Source organism: Pteropus medius, unplaced genomic scaffold, assembly GCF_902729225.1.
Source record: "Pteropus medius unplaced genomic scaffold, Ma_sr-lr_union100, whole genome shotgun sequence".
Classification (NCBI taxonomy): Eukaryota; Metazoa; Chordata; class Mammalia; order Chiroptera; family Pteropodidae; genus Pteropus; species Pteropus medius.
The window spans coordinates 18,549,335-18,568,654 of record NW_024349801.1 but is presented as its reverse complement, the minus strand read 5'-3'; the positions used below and the strand labels follow the sequence as shown (position 1 = coordinate 18,568,654).

Sequence of the window (19,320 nt, the reverse complement as noted above, 5' to 3'; positions counted from 1 at the left end):
TGACCCCTGATAGCACAGAGGGCAAAGACAAATGCCTTTGATGGGAGAAAGTTGATGTTCAGTCTTTCTTGGGCACACAGAGTATTAGTAATCTCCCAAGACTGTGGCAAGTTGCCACATAGTGACTAAGATGTCTTGGGCAGATACCTATTGGAGTAGGAAAGATGTGGCTGGGCCCTGGCCTGGCTTCTGGAACCTGTAACAGGGCCTAAAGGCTCACCATTAGTTGATTTAGAGAGTTTTACTGAAATAGGTCAAGCTCAGCTGCAAAAGGCTGAGCTTGTGTTTTCAAGCTCGCCCTCCTACAAGATACCACCAGATTTCCAATTAAATCAAGGAAATAATGTTAGTGACAAGTTTAAGCTGGTGCTGGGGCAAGACATTCTAGACATAGAGTCAACTGGGCTCCCTTGGGGTACAGTGTTGAGGCTCTTTGTGACAAGCTTTTCTCCTGGGCAGGAACTGGCTGGGGACTTGCCGGCTGCCCCTGACCGAGACCATTTCTGAAGTGTATGAACTGTGTGCCTTCCTGGACAAGAGGGACATCACCTATGAGCCAATGAAAGTGGCTCTGAAGATTCATCTGGAGCCAAGGACTCTGGCGCCCATGGATGTGCTCAGTAAATGAGGAAGCTTCTCGTTTGGAATTTGAATGAGGGGAGGGTCTGGAGGTTTAGAGGGGAAAGATGAGGCTGGCCAGGACCAGGAACTATAGATGGAAGATGAAAGGAAAGCCAGACAGACCAACATTTGTGAGTTCTGCCTAAAGAGAAACTTTCATGTTAAGTGACCCCTCCTCACCCCAAGCCCATGAGTACCCTCAAGCAGTACAGGCTGGGCACTATTACCAACCATTGTGGGGCTGCGCAGTCCCCAACGCACGTCTGCTCCGGCTCTGGGTGCTGACATGCTGTGCTCATTTGGTCATCCAGGGAGAGACTGTCCCTGGATCCATTTAACAGATAAAGTAGAGGCTCAAGGAGGTAACTTCTTCAGATTACGTAGTTAGATCATGATTGATCTGGGGTTGAAATCTGAGACCAATCACAATATTGTTTTCACCATCTGCCTATAACCTCCTATTAACAAAAAGTTTTCCAGGTCAAGTTTACACTGTATTACTGTCATTCTGCAACAGTCAACATTTATTGGGCACCTACTGTATACCAGCACAGAAATAGAAACTAGGGATACGGACATGAGCAGAACAAACCCAGTCCTTATCTTCATGGAGTTCACAATCTAATTATATTCCTCTTACCTCTTATCTAATTATAACCTAGTTATATACCCTTCACTCATTATAGAGCTCATTAGAAACTGGTTCCCAAACATCACAACAAAGCCTAAGTCTAGTCACTCCCAGGAAAAGGGTCATGGGTTCATCTTCCGAGAAGAAAGCCCCATTCTCCAAACATGCCTAGGGGCTTGTTCTCTATAGAAGTGATGCTGAATTGATGAGAGCTGGCTCTATGATGTTTGCCAAGCCATAAGCAAAAACATACCAAGGGACTCCTAGTTCCAGTCAGAGTAGCCACATGAAAAGTTACACACCCAGGACACATCCAGCCAGTAAACAGAGGCAGTTAGCAATGTAGGTGGACAAGAACATCAGTCTACCTTTCTTGAGAGAGGCGGGTCAGGGGAAGAACAGCAGTGTCCCCAAGGTTGAGATTCCAAAGGGCTTACCCTCCCCACCCCCAGGGTCACCAGCTGATCCTCCAGGCTGCCATTCTGAATTCACCTCTCCATCCAGGAAACCACATGGTGAGCCACAGGGAAGTCCGCCCTTAGGGCAGAGAAGGTTGATGTCGGAGGTTTATACTGCTTCGCAGAGTAGGCAATATAACTGATGAAGATATTGAGTCTTAACATGAAATACATTATTGACCAAAATTTCCATTTTGGCCATGTGATGTGTTCCCTCTCATTGTTTCCTTAGATGAGGAGTGGACAGCAGAAATCGCTGTGTATTCCCCCCAGCAAATCATCAAGGTTTATGTTGGAAGCCACTGGTACGCAACCACCCTGCAGACCCTGCTGAAGGTACCGCTGGCTCCAGGCTGCCCTCTTCTCCCTTCTTCTGTGGCTAACCTGCTTTGGAACCTGTCACCTGACCCTCACACAGCCTCCAGCACCTGCTTAGAACAAGAACCTTCCCTTGCTTTTATCATACTAACAGCATGCTGGGAAGGCCCTCAGGAGTTTGAGTAGGGAGGGACAATCCAAGGGACCTGAACTGAGTGTGAGGCAGGGTGAGGTTCCAAATGCTTTGAGAGGGTGGTCTAGGGACCAGCAAAACTTGAAGAGATGATGTGCTTCTCCCTAGATGCTCTACTCTCCACAATGGCTCCCTATGGCCAACAAATCCCAAAGCTTCTGCTCTAGAATGGTCAGGAAAATGAAGCAAGAGAAGACTGATCTGCCCCTTACTGAAGCCTAGACTTTTAACTAATAGACTAACATAGTCTTGTACCAACCCTTTGCAGTATCCAGAACTGCTGTCCAACTCTCAGAGAGTGTACTGGATCACATATGGACAGACCCTGCTGATCCATGGGGATGGCCAAATGTTCCGACATGTTCTCAACTTCCTGAGACTTGGAAAACTCTTTTTACCATCTGAATTTAAGTAAGTGAAGGACGGAAATTGTATGATGAAACTCCATCCCTCTGTAACAAAGGAAACTTGAGTTCGCAGCCTTTAGGGAAGAAGTTATAGTATTTCCAACATGGGCACTGCTATTGAAGGCAGCAGCTCTAGAGACCTGCACCCCCACCCACACTCCTACCCTAGCTGCCCAGACTGATATCGCCTTGTCATTTGCAGGGAATGGCCTCTCTTATGCCAGGAGGTGGAGGAATACCACGTCCCTTCACTCTCAGAAGCCCTTGTCCAATGCGAAGCATACAAGTAAGGGGACTTTGCTCCAGATACCACGTTCTGGAGTTTGGTCCTTTATATTCCTCTTGAGAATCCCGTCCCACCTCCTAGTACAACCTGTTCTCCTTAGGGTTAAGTGGGGTGGAACAGGCCCAGGATTGGCCAGTGACCTAAGCAAAACCCTTTAAGAGCCTCTTCTCCCCCACTATCCAGAGTTAACTCTCAGCCAAAGGGCAGACCTGACCAATTGGTCAATGAGCTAGTGAAAGGTTCTGCCCACTGACCAAAGCTTCTTGGAGTCTGCAGGTCATGGACCCAGGAGAAGGAATCTGAAAATGAAGAAGCTTTTCCCATCAGGAGGTTGCATGTGGTAACAGAAGGGCCAGAATCGCTGGTGGAGTTCAATAGAGATTCCAAAGAAGTAAGGCTCAGCTTTCTTCAGTTTGGTGGTGTCCTCAAAAGGCACCCCCATAGGGCTCAGGGCACCCCCATAGGGCTCAGTGCAGGCTCTGCTACTGCGGGAAAGAGCAGAGTACCAGAGCAGGGCCTACATGGGCTCCTAGCATAGTAACTGCCTTCTGAACCTAGAAAGGGACACAGGAGGTACTGGCTGCTGTGGCCTGGGATGCCAGTCTGTCTCTTTGGAGTATGAGAGGTCCCTGGGCTGACACCACCCCCACTGAGACTGAGCAAACTCAAATGGCTGACCATGTGGGGAATGGGATCACTCTGGGTAAGCAAGTAAAGTCTTAGAGGCCCAGCTTATTAGATTTGGGGGAGGCTCCAACATGGGAGCACATGCCCAGAGCTGCTGTGCCCTCCCTCCCCAGTCCACAGCGTGCATGCCTGTGGACCTCCAAGACTGCAATGGCAGGACTCCATGGAACAAGGCCAAGGGGACCCCAGCTAGGTCCAGCCAAATGGAGGAGGCTGAGCAGTACTCCCGGACCATCCAGATGTCTCTGTGCAGAGGTGCCAAGCGGGTGGGCAATTCTAGCACATACTCCCACTGCTCTGGCCTATGTGCCAACCCAAGGCACTGGGGAGCTCACCCTGAAAGCCCCCCCAAGAAGAAGTGCACCACAGTCAACCTCACACAGAAATGTGAAAACAAAGACCCTCCTGTCACCCCCATGCAAAAACTCATCTCCCTGGTGCGGGAATGGGACATGGTTAATTGCAAACAGTGGGAATTCCAGTCACTGCCTGCCCCCCGGAGCAGCTCCTTGGAGGAGGCCGCCCTGCAGCTCCCCTCGGGAAGTGAGACTGCTTCCCAGCCCAGCACCTCAGCTTCCTGGAAAGGCCATTCCACAGTCTCAGAGAAGGACCCAGGCCTGCAGGCAGGGGCTGGAGCTGGAGCCAAAGACAAAGGGCCAGAGCCAATGTTTAAACCATACTTCCCCATGAAAAGAACTGTCACCCTGAAGGACTGGGGCAAGCAGAGGTCAAAAGAAAGAGGTGAGTCCTGTCCCATCCTTGACTTGTCTCATTTACAGCAGAGAAGGCAGACCTTGATCAAGACCACAGAGTGTGACAAAGGGGACCTAGAACTCACCAAAGCCAGCTCTGTGTCAAGCAGCAGACAGATATATGACCAACACAATGGCATGACTTGAGAGGCTGAGAGATTACATAAATCATATGGAAAGGGTGTGCCTATGAAGTAATAGCACAAAGGAGGCTGGGAGTCATCTGGGGAAGGAAGGAGAAGCCTCAGTGTTTGTAGAACTAGGTCATCAGTCTAGCTGGAGGCCAGGCTTTGCTGAAGAAGTGATGGGAGGTAAGACCTAAGACATAAGCAATCAGAACAGGTCTTAGGGGTGAAGTTCAGAATCTGGCACTTTGTTCTGATCCTAAGGGGACTGGGCAGCCACTGCAGTATTTTTTACAAAGGAGCAGTCAGGTCTGTATTGGGAAAGCTTGATCTGGGAGCAGAGGAAATGCAGCATCGGGAGGGGAAGTGTTAGAAGTGGTGAGGTCATTTTAGATGAAAACAGGCTAGGCAGTTGAGGGAGGATGGAGTAAGGATTCAGCCACAGAAGGGCCAGGTTTCTGGCTTGGCTGACTATGACGGGGTGGACAGTTAACTGAAGTTGGATGGACAGGACAAGGAGCTGGAGAGAGAGCTGTGTTGTGTGCATTGGATAGGTGCAGAGCACCCCAAGGAAGTGTGCTGAGAACTGCCATGATGGGCTGTTTCCTCTGCTCGAAATCCTTCCTATAATATACTGTCGCCTTCCCTTTTTGTGGCTCAAGGCCCTGCCTGTGAGCCACAGTTAGTCTGTCAAAGCATCCTTTTCAGAGTAGACATGCATCAAAGGCTCATCCAAAAAGCTCCTCTCATTTTATAATTTTACAAAGATTTCCAGCCCCCAGCTGGGTTATTATTGGCCTTGATACCAGTCTTAGTTCAACAGAGAAATTTGGAGAGTTCTTTAGAGTTCTTAAATTTACGATATGATTTGCAGTGATTCTAGGGCAATGAAGAGAGGACAGGCCCCTGCCAAACCAAGGTGCCACTTCTAAGAGGCTTGAGGCAGCGGCTGCTAGAAGGACAGGGTATTGACTGTACTGATCTGTCACCAGAGGACCCCTTCCTGCTTGAATCTGAGGTGACTTAAGAAGAACCCCTTCCTGTTATTTTCACAGAAAGCCCTGCCTTAGAGCAGCCTCTGCCTGAGGCCAGTGAGGTGGACAGCACAGGGGTCATCCTCAAAGTGAGTCACCCCCCTGTGGTGGGCAGTGATGGCTCCTGCATGTTCTTTGAGGACAGCATTGTCTACACCACCCAGATGGAAAACCTGAGGCACATGCCACCCACAGCCAGCCCCCAGCCCCAAGGTGAGGCTCTGGAGCCAGGCCTGGCCCTGTACCTCTTGTAGAAATGCCCTTCAGAGAGAAAGTCTCCCTCAGGAGCCCTTACTCTGGGCTTTCTCTAAGGCCCTAGTGTTGGGCAGATGTGGCCACATCCACTCTCTCCTCCACAGAGGTGACTTTCCTGAGTTTCTCTCTGTCCTGGGAAGAGATGTTTTATGCACAGAAATGTCACCGCTTTCTGACCGACATCATCCTGGATTCCATTAGGCAAAAGGACCCCAAAGCCATCACAGCCAAGGTGGTCTCCCTGGCCAACCGGCTGTGGGTACGTGATAGGCCCTAGGCCCTGTTCTTTCTCCACCTGTCCCTTTACCCCACAAGAAGTGGTGCAAGGCAAGAGGAAGCAAGCCAAGATGGGGGGTGAAGGGTAAGGGAAATAGGTCAGGGGCAGAAAGGTGGCAAGAGAAATAGGAACAGGAAGACAGGGTAGTGTCATCTGGACCAAGCCTTGGCCAAGAGGCAGTTTGGAGTGAAAGTGCCCCCCGATTCCTGTGGCTCCTGCCCAGGGTAGCCCCTGCTCTGCATCCCACTCTGTGGGTCTAAGAGCAAATGAGTCGGGCAGCTGTCCCCAGCCCCGACTGACAGTGGGCTCTCCTCACAGACCCTGCGCATCAGTCCCAAGCAGTTTGTGGTGGATTTGCTGGCCATCACCGGCTTCAAGGATGACCGGCATACCCAGGAACGCCTGTACAGCTGGGTAGAGGTAAAGACCACCTGCATCCCACTGGGAATAGTGACCCTATCAATGCCTCAGATGGACTGTGTCTTGCTGCACAAGAGCTAGGCCAGCACTGCCCATGAGGTGAAGCAGGCAGCTAGACTTTGGGTCCCTGGTTCTGGGGAGGGAGAAACAATGGCTGACATCAACAAGTCTAAAGTGGTCAAAAAGCAGTACTCAGGGTACTCGTTTTTGTAGTTTTCCTTCTATGATTTTGCCTTCATCACTTGCAACCTTGGCCATACTCAGGGAGGTACTTCATATGAGTCCAAGATTTGGGGGTGCTGAGAAACAATTGTAAGTCAGACCTTCTCAACAGGTGATACCAACTTACTTCATCTACTTAACTGTGATGTCACCACTTTTGTACATCCATTTCATATTTAAGCTGCTTTGGGGCATTTTTATCAAGAAAATATTCAGTAAGGGTAAAAGAATAACCCAAGATTATTGTTTTTTGATTCTTTAAAGTAATTTCATTGGATGTGGTTCCATAGTGTAGCAGTTAGCACATCTGCTTTACACACAGAAGGGCCTGGGTTCACACCCCAGTGGAGCCATGGTCCATGATCTACGGCCATGTCACCCTGAACAAGCCTGATGTCTGATCTTGGAAGCTAAGCAGGATCAGGACTGGTTAGTACTTGGATGGGAGACCACCTAGGAAGACCAGGTGCTGTAGGCATAAATAATAATAAATTAAAATAATAATCATAATTTCAGGGTTCAAAGTTTCTATTTAACATTGTAGGTGAAAAAGATTTAGTTAATTTCTCATTAATCTGGTATTTCTGTAATCAAGTATACTGTTAAGATACTTTTCACCATAAATACACTAGTGCCAAATTATTAGGCCTCTGGCCTAATGGATTGGAAAGGTGAAGTCAGCATCTACAGCTAGAAAGTGAAAAACTAGTAGCAGGAAACACATTTTTTGACCCTCTGGTCATTCTGCTCAGTTCTCTGCTAGCCACTCCCCAACCACAGCCCTGTGAGCATCAAAGGTTCCTAATAACTGACTTTACCCTGCCCCGCCCCTGCCTCAAAGGGAAGACCCTACCCACCAAGAGCAGGAGTAGGCGACTGACCAGGAAATCAGGGATTAATCCAGCCTTTTCTTCCAGCTCACACTGCCTTTCGCCAGGAAATATGGATGCTGCGTGGACCTGCTCATCCAGAGGGGCCTGTCTAGGTCTGTCTCCTACTCTATTCTGGGCAAGTACTTACAAGAGGGCTAGGGTGTCCAGAGATGCTGCCCCCATGTATCCCCAGCCGCCAAGGTTCATTTGAACCGGGATGTCCACAAAATGCATGTACCCATCCAAGGGTGTGTATCAATCTATTTTTTATTGTAAACAAATAAAGAGTAATCACAAGTCAAGGGCCTGGACTCCCTCTCTGAAATACCAAAGACCTAACAACCAGTGAAATAATTTTAAACAATAAGTCAAACTGAAAGCTATTCAAAAGGCATTGAGTCAATATAACCAAACTGACCCAGGTAAGAAAAAGCTGAGGCTGGGGAGCCAAGGCAGGCAAGAATAAGGGCCCAGCTGGGGTGGGCTTGCCCTTCAGTTTGAGGAGCTGGGCTTTGAGACCAGGGTTTGGGAAGCAGCTGCTGGGGACCCAGCTGTGTTCCTCCTGAGAGGTGGGGCGGTGCAGTCACTGTTTGGAGCCACTTGGTGCCCCACCACCCTAGAACGTGAGAACACCCACCCTCTGCTCTAGCCTAATCTTAACCTACAAATGGAGTGGGAGCCAGAGAGGGGACAGAAGAAGGGGACACCAGGCCAGGAGCCCAGGATTAGGGTGTTCATTCAGCCTCTGCAGCAGACTCCCCTTGAGAGGCCCCTGCTGGCCTGTCCAATGGGCATATACATGGAAAGGGTAGTCGATAGAGCAGTGTGTATAGGCTGGAAGTAGGCCAGGTGCTAGCCATGCCTTTGTCATAGTAGATCCAGAGAGAGGTGATGTTCCTTGGAGCTACAAGCTGCTTGCCTTCGAGCCTGGGCTCAGACCTGTAGTACCAAGCAAGGCATGAATGACTATTTCCCTAGCTCAAGGTCCAAGTGGAGTCCCTAGAGAATGGCTGTGGCCCACCCACCCCCACTTCCATCTAAAGACTGGGCTGGGGAAGGGCTGGTGGGTATGGGACAAAATGGCACTCACATAGGACAAGTCCTCAAGGCCCCTGCCCAGGGCCTGCCCTGACACAAAGCTGCTGTCAGATCCACTGGAGCCACTGGCTGATGGGCACTGGGATGAGACTTCTGAGTCCTCAGGAGCTAGGGAAGGAGACTGCGTGAGCTGTCAGCAGGGATAGCCCAAACCCCAAGCTATACCCTCCTGCCTCTGGCTAAACCCAGACCTACTTAAAGATGGCTGGCTGCCCAGCTCCATTTCAGCCTCCAGTGCTGCTTCCTCTGGTAAACTGGTAGAATACAAGGGCCAGCGGAGACCCAGAAGAGCTGGATCTCTGTACAGGTGCAGGTTGAGGGACCCCAGTACGGAGTGAGAGGCAGGGTCTGCAGGAAGGGAGCTTGAGGCTCCCAGGTAGGGGCTGTCATAGTCAAACGGAACCACAGCAATGGAGGCCCGAGAGCGAACATCTGCATAAGAAAGAGGGTCAGGATGGGACAGGTGAGAGCCCACCTGGGCCAAGGTCCTGAGGGGAGCACAGATCAGAGCTGCCAGAGAGCCACATTGCCTCCCACACAGCTTTCCTCACTGCCACCCCCATAGCCTGCCCAATACCTCGGCACTTTAAAACGTAGTTGATGGTGCGGTCATTGATAGCTTCCTCATTGGGGGCGATGTCCCGGAAGGTTTTGTTCCCCACACCCATGGACACCATCTCAGCCATGCGCACCTCTGGGTGGAGAGTGAGCATAGCTGGGGCCCTTCTCAATATCAGCCTAGACCTCAGCCTCTATCTACCCCTCCCCCCTAAGTCTTTCCTTTATACCCTTTCCCAACAGATAAACGAGCCCTTGCATTGAGCCTTTGTGGTGCTAGGCTCCTTCCAACAATCCTGTGGGCAGCTGTTATTCCTCTTTTAGAGACGAAGCCTCTGATACTCAGACATTAATACTGTGTCCATAATCAGAGACAATGACAGCAAAGCTGCCTAACTCTGAAGTTCTTTCCCCTACGCTGGCTGCTGCTGCACCTCCTTCCCACTTGCTAAGCATTTCCAGGTCCCTGAGCCCTCCTTGGGCCCCCATGGGACATCATCAACTCTTCGAAGAGAGAAGTGTGGTGTGAGGGAGGGGCAAGGACCCACCCTTGTTGTGGACAGCCTGCTTCCAGAGCAGGCGGGAGATGTCAGCCGTCCAAGCCTGCTTGGTGGCCAAGCTGGCGGCCTGCAGCACAAAGGTATCCCTGGCCTTGCGACGGCGGAACCAGATCTCAAAGCGCAGGTTGTTATCCTCACAGCACTCAGTGAGGCCAAGGTCCGCCATCTATGTGGCCAGGAGAGAGGTGTGATGAGGTATTGGGGGACAAGGGGACACAGGGTGGGGTCAGGTGGACCTACCTTGAAGGAGCGCTTGTAGGCAAATGTGTCGATGCCTGTGGGTCCTCTGCGAGGCTTGCTGAAAAGCAGCAGCTCCTCAAAGAGGAAAACACGGCGCAGGGACTTGTGGCGCCCGGTGCGTACTGTGAACTCATCTTGTCGTACCAGCTGCCCCTGTTCCTTGAGATTAACCTACCGAATTGGGGCCCAGTGGGTACCCAGCCTCTTCTGCCCCCTCCCATCACATCCACCACGCCTGCCCACCACGGCCTGGAATGACTCACGTCACAGCCCTGGATGGCGTCCATGGCCAGCAGGTCATTGCCGTGTCGCAGCTGGAAGCGCACGAGGCTCTGGGCAGCCCGCAGGGCACTCAGCTCCTGCATGGGCCCCCCGCAGGCCCGCGCCAGCTCCTGCAGCAGCAGTGCGTACTTGCTCATGCGCTGGATAGGCTTCAGCAGGTAGGAGGCCAAGTCCAGGTGGTCCCCGAGCACCTGCTGTTTGTCCTGCCAGGTGGGCTGGATACCATCAGGCGGCTTCAGGGTACTCCCGCCTTCCCCCCTACCTCTACAGTCTCAGGCTCACCTACCTTGAAGAAGGCGTGACCATAGCTGGTCATCAGGGCGTCGGAGCGAGGTTTATTCTTGCTGTACAGCGCATACATCCCAAATTGCACCCTCTGTGGGGACATGCAGTTCAGCCCCAGTGCAAGGGGGCCAGTTCCCAAAGGCTGCCCCTGCCTGGGCCGGACCACTCTCAGCTTGAGGACCAAAATGCCAACAGGTGGCTCCCAGGGAGCCACCCCCCCCCACCTGACAGAGTCAATGTGCCCTGCTTTGAACAAGGGTTGATCTGGCAAGAACAAGCACTGTGCATAAGGGTGTTGGCCACAAGCCCTCTGGGGAATAAGTCCTGCACCCAATTCTGCTCCCCACAGCTCTGAGAACATGCACTGGTTGCACCTCAACTTGGACTACTCCTCTGCTCACTACAGTCAGCCACCTTTACCTGTCAGCCTTCCTTAACCAATGGGCCTGTTTTCTGCCACAGGCTTTGCACTTGCTCTTTCCTCTGATTGAATGTCCTGACTCCATCCCCTCCCTCTGGCCTCAGCTCAAACAGCAGCTTCTCAGAGGCCTAACTGCTCCCTCTAAAATGGGAAACTTTGCCCCACCAGTAACTCACAATCATCTATCTATCCTGCTTATTTTCCCCTTAGCCCGAACTATAATCACTTTTATGTCTCTTCTACTTAACTGTGAGTACTTTGAGGGGCAGGCCCTGTTGGTCTCCCTCAAGCACAGGGCCTGGCACCAAGCATATGCCCAACAGCTCTTTGTTGAGTGTGGCAGAATCAGCCTGGGGCTGTGGGGCTTGTGGGGCTTACATGGCGTAGGAAGGCATAGGCCACCCGAGGTGGGTGTCGCGTGCAAGCCTCCAGCTCACGCAGGAAGAAATGGTAGTGGAAGTCTCGCAGCTTCTCCAGGTTGCCAAAGAGGTGGGCGCGCTGGCCACGGAGGCCCTGGGGCACATCAGGGCGATCCAGCTCAGGGAAGTAGTTCTCCATGGTATAGTCAAGGGCACGGACATACTCCCGTTCTGTTGCCACCATCTCTGCCAGCACCAGCTGGAGCCTACCAGGTAGGTGGTGTCAGGACTCTAGACATGTGCCCTGCCACCGCCCTCCCTGCCCTGCCCATGGCCTGTACCTGTTGAGGCTCCTAGGGTCAGAGCTGCCTGGTGGAGGCAAGGCTGGGGAAGACTCTGGCAGAGCACCATATCCAGCTTCTGGTCCGTGGCAGGCAGACATAATGGCCGCATGGTGGCCATGGTGGGCAGGCTCTCTGAGACTCTGCCCCAGATTCCGATCAAGGCTGTAGGCCTTTCTCAGGGGAGGGGTGGCAGGTGCAGCTGGGACCTGGCTGACACACAGGCTAGCTGTGCTGCCAGTTGGTGGTGGCTTCAGTGTAGCCTCTAGCTTCTGGTCCAGCGCCAGCCAGGTGTCCTGGCATTGCGCCCAGGCACAGCGGCACTCCTGGCGGATGCCTTCGGAACCCAGCCCCGTGGCCAAAGCCCACATTTTTCTGAAGTGAGCAGGAGGCAAGTCAGGGTGCTTGGTCCAGTGCAGCTGCAGCCGTTGCAGCACGACTGCTGGGCGCTCCTGCTCCAGCTCTGCCAAAACCCGCTGCCCCTCCTCAGCCCATGTCGAGGCCTGCAACACCAAGGCCACACAGGCATGAAGACAATCCCACAGAGACTGCCAAACTTTTACCCCAACCCCACGGGGTGTTGGCCCCAGGCTGAAGACAAGGAGAGAGAATAGGCAGGACGTCCAGAAAGAGTTCAGGCTGTGGTGGAGCTGGGCAGCCACCCTTCTGGCCCCAGTGACCACCCAAAGCCAGGGACAGGACCCCTCACCCACCTGCTTGAAGAGCCGCAACAGCATCTCGGCATCTGTCAGCCGCTGCCGCCGCTGGGCCAAAGCCCTAGAGAATTTAGTCAGCTGGGCTTGCAGGGCCAGAAAGCGGGCCCCATGGGGGCCCAGTTCAGCTGCCTCCCAGCCAGCCAGGGGCTGCAGAAATTTCTCTCCTTGCCTAAGCTGCTCCTGGAGACAGAGAATAGGCTTAGCGGCCAGACCTGGTGATCTAGTTCTCGAGCCCAGGTCTCCTCTACTGACATCTACACGTCGCTGTCAAGTCTCTCCTGTGATTAAAGACTTTCCCTCCACCCCTCACCCTTTCCTATCTCTGAGCCCATGTCGAGGCCTGAGCCCCTTTCCACAGCCATATTTCCTGAAAGAATTGTTTATTCTCACTATCACGGCTTCTTCAACTCATCAGCCCACTCCGACCCCATTTCTGGCACAATCCCAGCACTTCTCAGGCCTCTTCTGATTCCGCTGCTCAGCAACATTCAACCCTCTCTGGCTCCCAGTTCCCGACCCCTCCCCACTTTCCTGACTCTCCTTGTGCTTCTCCAGTGGTTCCTCTATCTGCTCCCCGACCCTCACCCAGGACATTAAACACTGGAGCTCCTGAAGACAGTCCACTCTCTCTCCCCAGGCAATCTTGTGTGACCACACTTCGAACGTCATCCACACTCCCAACATCTGCCAAGTGAGCCTCTGCAGCCAGATCTCTCTTCTGAGCTCTAGGCCCAATCCCCATGGTTCTTCTTCTCATTCCTCAATGGTTATCTCCAAAGCATACCCAAGACTGGATTCACAAATGCCCTTCCCCCAGAAAGCTCTTGTTTCCTGGTCCCTCTGTCATGGTACAGCACCCATTCATTCTTATAACCTCCCTCTCCCTTTTACCCTTTCATATATATCTACCATCGAATCCCATCAATTTCTCAAATCCATCCCCTCTGCTATCATCCTGGCCAGAGCAACCATATCCCACCTGGACTCCTGTAACTGCCTCTTCAATGAACTCTCCATGTCTATCCTCCAAGTCACTGTCTACTCAGAAATTAAGGTAATCTTCCTAGAACATGGATCTGACTATGTGCCTTTCCTGCTTAAATTGTACACTGTTATAGGGCCCAGTGATCTGGCCACTGACCACTTTTTCAGCCTTGTTTTACCTCATCTCACCCATTCTCCCTCCCTCTTCTGCTCTGCATTTCACCCTCATTCTCCTGCTTACAGTTCTTCAGGCAAGTCGTGCACCCTCCTGCCACAGGACCTCTGCACGTGCTGTTTGTTCCCTCAGCCTAGAATGTCTCATATCTCCAGTCCTCTTCTGCCTGGTTAACTCAGGCAGCTCTCAGCTCAAAAGTCACTAACTCAAGAAAGCTTGCTCAAAACACCCCTTCCGGGTCAGGTCTTTATTATACAATCAGGTAAAACCATCTGCACTTCTTCTCTCCAGAGCTTTTGCCTCAGTCTGCAAACACATATATAATTATTTAACCTTTAATTACAACTTTTCTACTGGACTGTAGATCCCAAGAGAGCAAAGGATAGATTTGCTTTCATCTACTCTGCATTCTTAGTCTCTGGCAAAGTGCCCCAAGACCTACAGAATGAACGAGTGACTGAACTCACCTGGGCAATCCGGTCCAGCTCCCGAAAAGGGCCTTGGGCCTGGAGCAGAATGTCCAGTGAGAGCTCCCTTGGTTCCTCCAGTGCTGGCCAGCCCACCTGCTGTAGCCACACTTCAATCTAAAAGGGCATAAATAAGGAAAGGACAGCTGCTGTGGAGTGAGGGCCATGGTTGAGATCAGGGGTAGGACCCATCTGGGCAGGTAGTTCCCACCTGGTGCAGCCCGCCCTCCTGGGCCTCCAGCGTCTGGACCAACTCCAGTGCCTGTATTCGCTGGTTACACTGCAGGGTCAGTTGGTGCAGCAGACCATCCACACGGCCATATAGCTCATCAACCTTGTCCACCGCAGGCCTAGTGCAGGGTACATGATCTTAGGGCCCCTGCCAGTTGCCTCACTCCACTCTGCCCTGCCCTGGGACCACAATCCTAGCTGGTTCTGAGCCAGCCAGCTGAGTCATGGCATGGGATATGGTGTTCTGGGGCAAGACCTGGGAGCTGGGCTTGCAGCTACCTGTAATCTGGGCTCTGGGTCACCTCTGGGCCCTTCTGTTTCAGCCATGCCAGCTCCAAGGCCCCCTGGCCTTGTAGCCATGCCAGCCGTGGAGAGTCTAGCACATGTTGCATAAGAACCCGTGCCTGCCGTAGCAGCCGACTGACTTCCTATGATTAAAGGAACAGATAGCGGAGGTGGGCATGGGAGAAAAAGAGGGAGACAGGGAGCATTTAGGAAGGGGTCAGAAGTGGGGGGACACTCACCCCAGACTCCATGGGCTGGGGCACAGCCTTCATGCTCTCAATGGCCCCCTGGAGCAGGGCACAAACCACCTGGCAGCTCTGTTGCAGGGCTTCCAGACGCTGTGAGTAGGGACAGGCATGACCAGAGCAGTGCACACAGCTGGTCCCAGGCATCCTAGATTCCAGGCTACTGCAGCTAGCTCTGCACTGCTCAAGCCAGCCCAGAAGAGGTTCCTCTGCTGGCTTGGTTGCCTGCCTTCCCACCCTATGCCCTATCCGGTACACTAACCATCCGGAAGTCCAACCAGGCCTGGTGGCAGTAAGGCAGGCCTCCTCCCAACGAAGCGGGTAATCCTGAGGTGGAGATGTGGGTCAGCATGCTCTGATGAGAGGGCAACTGTTCTAACTGCAGGAAAAGAAAGTGTTGTGACCTGGGCCTTGGGGGGAAGTGACCCACCTCCACCCCTACCCAACATGTCTTAGTACCTGCAGCCCTGTGTGTACCTCCTCAGGCATTTTTCCCACTAGCAGCACCTGGTGCACTGATCCTGGGGCTATTTCCTGCAAGGAATCTGAGCTCAGCTCTGCCCCCAACCCTACCCGAAAGGAATGATTGGAGGGAGGGAGCTACGGTTCTATACTCACTTGCAACTGGCTGAGCCCCCAGAAGAGAGAAGAGTTTGGGGGACAAATTCGGGCGTCCACTAGCACAGTCAGTCCCAAGGCCTGTACTTCAGACCTAAAAGGGCAGACTTCAGTTCAGTATTTACTTTCCAAGCCCTGCCATCTCCTAGCTTAGGCTCCATCACCCACCCCACCTCCCCACCCCCACCACCACCTGGGGATGCTTCGCAGGTAGAGCAGAAGGCGGATCAATTCATGGCTGCTGCACTTGGGGTGAAGCCAAGCCGGGCTATGGGCACACAGAAGCAGCACTGCCCGACCGTCTACATCCCGAGTCCCTGTGAGCAGAGGGCAGTGAACATCTGCCCAATCAAGTCACCCCACCTCCACTGCCTCTAGTCCCTCCTGCTACCTGGCAGGGCAGCCATGCCACTGGCTAGCAGCTCCCAGGTGAGGTCTTGGGCCAGGAGGTAGTCAGCGGGCTTAGGGAGGCTGGATCCACTGGGGTCTTGGGAAGGGAAATGGCTTAGGTCTGTATTGGGCCACCTACTCAGAGATCCCTTCCTCAGACCTAGACTTCAGCCCGAACAGGGTCATAGCCCTCCCCGTCTCAGCACCCCGCTCCAGGCACTCCCACTCCCAAGACATTCCTGCCCAGCTTCCTTTACCTGCTTCCAGCAGCTCTGATGTCTCAAATAAAGGGTCACCAAAGTCCACAGAGTCACTGTCCAACGCCCCAGAACCCAAGCCAGCTGACACTACCCTGCCTAGAACTGGGTCTCTTGCCAAGCCTCCCCCGTGGCTGGCACTCTCACCCTGTGCCAGGCTGAGATGGGAGGACACTGGGCATAGGAGGGTCTCCTCTCCAGAGGGGACTGGTTCCTCTGATTTGGCCGAGGAACCTCCTAATGTGCCCCTCTGGCCATCCCCCGACCCATCTGCAGCTTTCTGACCTGGGGGTGATTGAAGCTCCCCAGGCAGGAGGCTGCCCTGTAACGGGTCACCCTGGGCTGCCCCTGCTGATGGTCTTGGAGGACTGGGGTCCTTAACCTCCTCATCCCAGGCATCTCTGAAACTGCACACAGCAAACCTCCAGTCTATAGCATGGCCCTGGGAGTCTGGGGACCCTTCCATCATCCCCTCCTTAAAGGGTGGGCCTGCTCAGAGCAAGCGGGAGAGGGGCTAGGGCCTCGGTGTGAAATGAGGCCTCAGATCATCCAGGAAATGGGTTGAAATTGGTCCGGTAGCACTAGGCCGGTAACGCAGGCAGAAGGCACTAGGCCGAAGGAGGTGCCAGTCTGGGTGCCCGCAAACACTGCCGTAGTTCATGCCTGAAGAGAGGAGAGAAGGGCAGGGATGTCCGCATTCACGTGGGCCCTCGGATGCGGGCTTGTGTCGGCGGGCGCTGCCGTGTGCTCACATACCAGCCCGCCCAGCCAGGCCTTTGCCTCGCCCCGGGGACTCGCGTCCCTTCTCCCTCGTCCATTGGTCACACTCACCCCCCACCCTGGCTCCGGGACGAGCCGCGGGGATCAGCAAAGCCAGGGAGGCCGCACAGCCAGAACCCCACAACATACCTCCCTCAGAACAGCGGAGCCTCGACGGCGGGTACAGCGCGCCGCCGGGCGTCCGCGGGCGCCGCCTCCTGGCCGCAGGGGCGGAAACGCAGAGAGGCGGAGGACGCGCCGCCCCCTGGGGGCCGGAGGACGGAGCTACAGCCACCCCAGCTAGGCCCGACAGCCGCGGCCGAGGCCGCCCTGACAGCGCTGAGGCTCGGCCAGATGCAGCGCCTTCTGTCCGCGATCCCCTCCTTCCGGCGGATCCCAACGGCTCGGCTCCATCCACACCTCCAGCGCCCCGCTGACTTTGACTCCGCCTCTCGGTTCGCCAGTAGGGGCGGCGACCAACGGCTGGCCAGTCAGCCTTACCCACTCCGTGCCCAACTCCCCAAGAAGTGGTCCCCGCTGGGGAAGGTGCTGTAGGTGCGCGAGAGTGAGTGAGTGTGTGGGTCCGCCTGGGGGTGGGGATGGTGGGCTTCTGTTCTTGAATGCAGTCAGTATACACCTCTAGCCTCCCTTAGTAAAACAAGGAGGGCGCACTCATTTCTCTCAGCCTGGAGAAGAAAAGTGTGGGCCCAGCGTCCCAAGAGGCCCCTAGAGAGAGAGACTCCCTATGCCCAGACCAGCTGCTTGGGGTGCCTTCATAGAGGGTGGGAGGGTGCGGCCCCTCCATTACAGCCCCCATCTTTCCTCCAGGCCCCAGCCCAAGCACCAAGAGACACGTTGTATGATCCCAGTCATGGGATGGGGAGGCCGTTGTCTGGGCTGGAGAGCAGGAAGGCCTCTGAGGTGGGAGCTGACCCAGGCCTTCCCGAATCCACCAATCCACCATGCCCAGAACCTCCACTCCCTTGCTTTCCTGGCACTGCTTTCAGCATACACTCCTTCCTCAGCCAACACCCCCTTCCCACGAAGTCCAGCCAAGGAGGCTAAGACTGAGATCACGCCCTGGAGCCAGAGAGATACTAATCCAGGCCTGCTCCCCCACTTACCTGCTGGTTGAGCTCCAGCAACTCAGTTCCCTGAGCCTCACCTTACTCATCTGTAAAATGAAAAAAAAAAAAAAAAAAAAGTCATTCCTTTCTCTTGGGATTGCCATGAGGACTAGGGAAGACCGTATAAAGTGTGCCAGCACTTGGGCCAAGTTGGTGCTCTCCCTCTCATTTCACCCTCAGGGGATCCTCAACTGGTGAAAGTTACTTTGATAGTTGACCTGTGAGATCCTTCCCAGTTTTGAGGCATTAGGTCCCTTTGGGTTACATGGACACTCCCTAAAATTTGTGAGAATATTGTAAGAAGGTAGGCTATGTGGCCAGAAGAAGGCAAAGTGCCCCACAACATGCTGACCCTTGGTTCCTGGGTGTAATGTCTTCCCTAACTCTAAAGGAGTCACCTCCTTAATGAGCCTGGGGAGGCTGCCGGAGGAGGGAACCTGAGCATTAGAAGCCGGCAAGTGGGAACGACAGCAATCTACCCTCCTCCCAGCTGCCACATCAGCACCCAGAGGCCAGATTCTCAGCTACCAAGGAGCCTTCTTCATGAGCTGATCTGGCTGCGGGAGAGGAGCCTTGGGAATTGTCCTGCTGCATCCCCAACCGCCAGTGGGTCCTCTCATCCCACCCTCTTTGAGCGTCAGTGAGCATCAGGATCAATCTTGGCTCCCTCTCCAGCTGTCCCAGAGCCACCCCACTGAGTCACTGTCTCCTGCTCCCTCCCTCCCCTTCTGCTGCCCACTATCTGCCCACCCTCACCCACCAGGCAGGCCCCCCTCAGAGCCCTAATAGCTGGGGGAACCTGTTGGCAGGCACACATATCCCTCCAATGCCAGAGGCAAACAAGAGGCCTCAAGCCACAGGCTATAGCTGACCCCAGCACCCCTGGGTACAGGCAGACAGAGATTCAGGGGCAGGGCCAGGCCTTGGTTTATTCACTCCCCACAGAATATGCATTGTAAGCTTTATGAAAACAGAGTCTGTGTGTTGTCCATTTATTATCCAGAGGCTCCCCATCCACAAGCCAGATATAAACTGAAGTCACAGATGGAGACAGATTCAGAGGTTCAGACTGGAAAGGGCCCAGAAGAAGCACAGAGCTGCAGGATGCATGGCCCCAGGATGGCAAAGATACAGATAGAAATGGGGACAGACTGAGGCCTAGTGGAGCTCACTGGGGGCTGGGCTTGGAGCCAGCCTGGGTTGCTGACCACAGCAGGCTCTGTGGGCTGAGCTTGCAGGACTGAACAATGAGTGACTGACTCATGGGGCCCATCTTTGTGGCTCTCCTGGCAGCAGAATTTCATAGCAGCCTTTTCCACTGAGATCATAAAATGGGGATGAGCTTTTCTCCCCTGCCCCTTCCC

The 19,320-nt window shown here is 53.8% G+C and overlaps 2 protein-coding genes across 2 annotated transcripts in view; one reads left to right on the top strand and one right to left on the bottom strand.

Moving 5' to 3' along the window:
• KCTD19 (potassium channel tetramerization domain containing 19) overlaps positions 1 to 7,857 on the top strand; it is a 28,326-nt gene extending 20,469 nt beyond the window's left edge. The window contains exons 7-16 of the mRNA XM_039888976.1: positions 460 to 620; positions 1,943 to 2,046; positions 2,490 to 2,632; positions 2,831 to 2,914; positions 3,191 to 3,305; positions 3,715 to 4,342; positions 5,534 to 5,725; positions 5,872 to 6,026; positions 6,363 to 6,464; positions 7,604 to 7,857. Of these exons, the coding sequence (XP_039744910.1) occupies positions 460 to 620; positions 1,943 to 2,046; positions 2,490 to 2,632; positions 2,831 to 2,914; positions 3,191 to 3,305; positions 3,715 to 4,342; positions 5,534 to 5,725; positions 5,872 to 6,026; positions 6,363 to 6,464; positions 7,604 to 7,717 (1,798 nt within the window). The 3' untranslated portion in view covers positions 7,718 to 7,857. The remainder of the gene's footprint in view (positions 1 to 459; positions 621 to 1,942; positions 2,047 to 2,489; positions 2,633 to 2,830; positions 2,915 to 3,190; positions 3,306 to 3,714; positions 4,343 to 5,533; positions 5,726 to 5,871; positions 6,027 to 6,362; positions 6,465 to 7,603) is intronic.
• On the bottom strand, positions 7,856 to 17,199 carry PLEKHG4 (pleckstrin homology and RhoGEF domain containing G4). Its single transcript, XM_039888975.1, has 22 exons — positions 16,980 to 17,199; positions 16,071 to 16,733; positions 15,815 to 15,910; positions 15,617 to 15,740; positions 15,424 to 15,517; positions 15,265 to 15,339; positions 15,068 to 15,184; positions 14,800 to 14,898; positions 14,555 to 14,703; positions 14,256 to 14,394; positions 14,045 to 14,161; positions 12,416 to 12,598; positions 11,703 to 12,205; positions 11,381 to 11,627; positions 10,583 to 10,672; positions 10,278 to 10,499; positions 10,015 to 10,185; positions 9,763 to 9,940; positions 9,234 to 9,350; positions 8,852 to 9,088; positions 8,649 to 8,764; positions 7,856 to 8,497 (listed from the first exon to the last, which is right to left on the bottom strand). The coding sequence occupies exons 2-22, from the start codon at positions 16,537 to 16,539 to the stop codon at positions 8,492 to 8,494; spliced, it is 3,549 nt and encodes a 1,182-aa protein (XP_039744909.1). The 5' UTR covers positions 16,540 to 16,733; positions 16,980 to 17,199; the 3' UTR covers positions 7,856 to 8,491.
• Between the last annotated feature and the right edge of the window lie 2,121 nt (positions 17,200 to 19,320).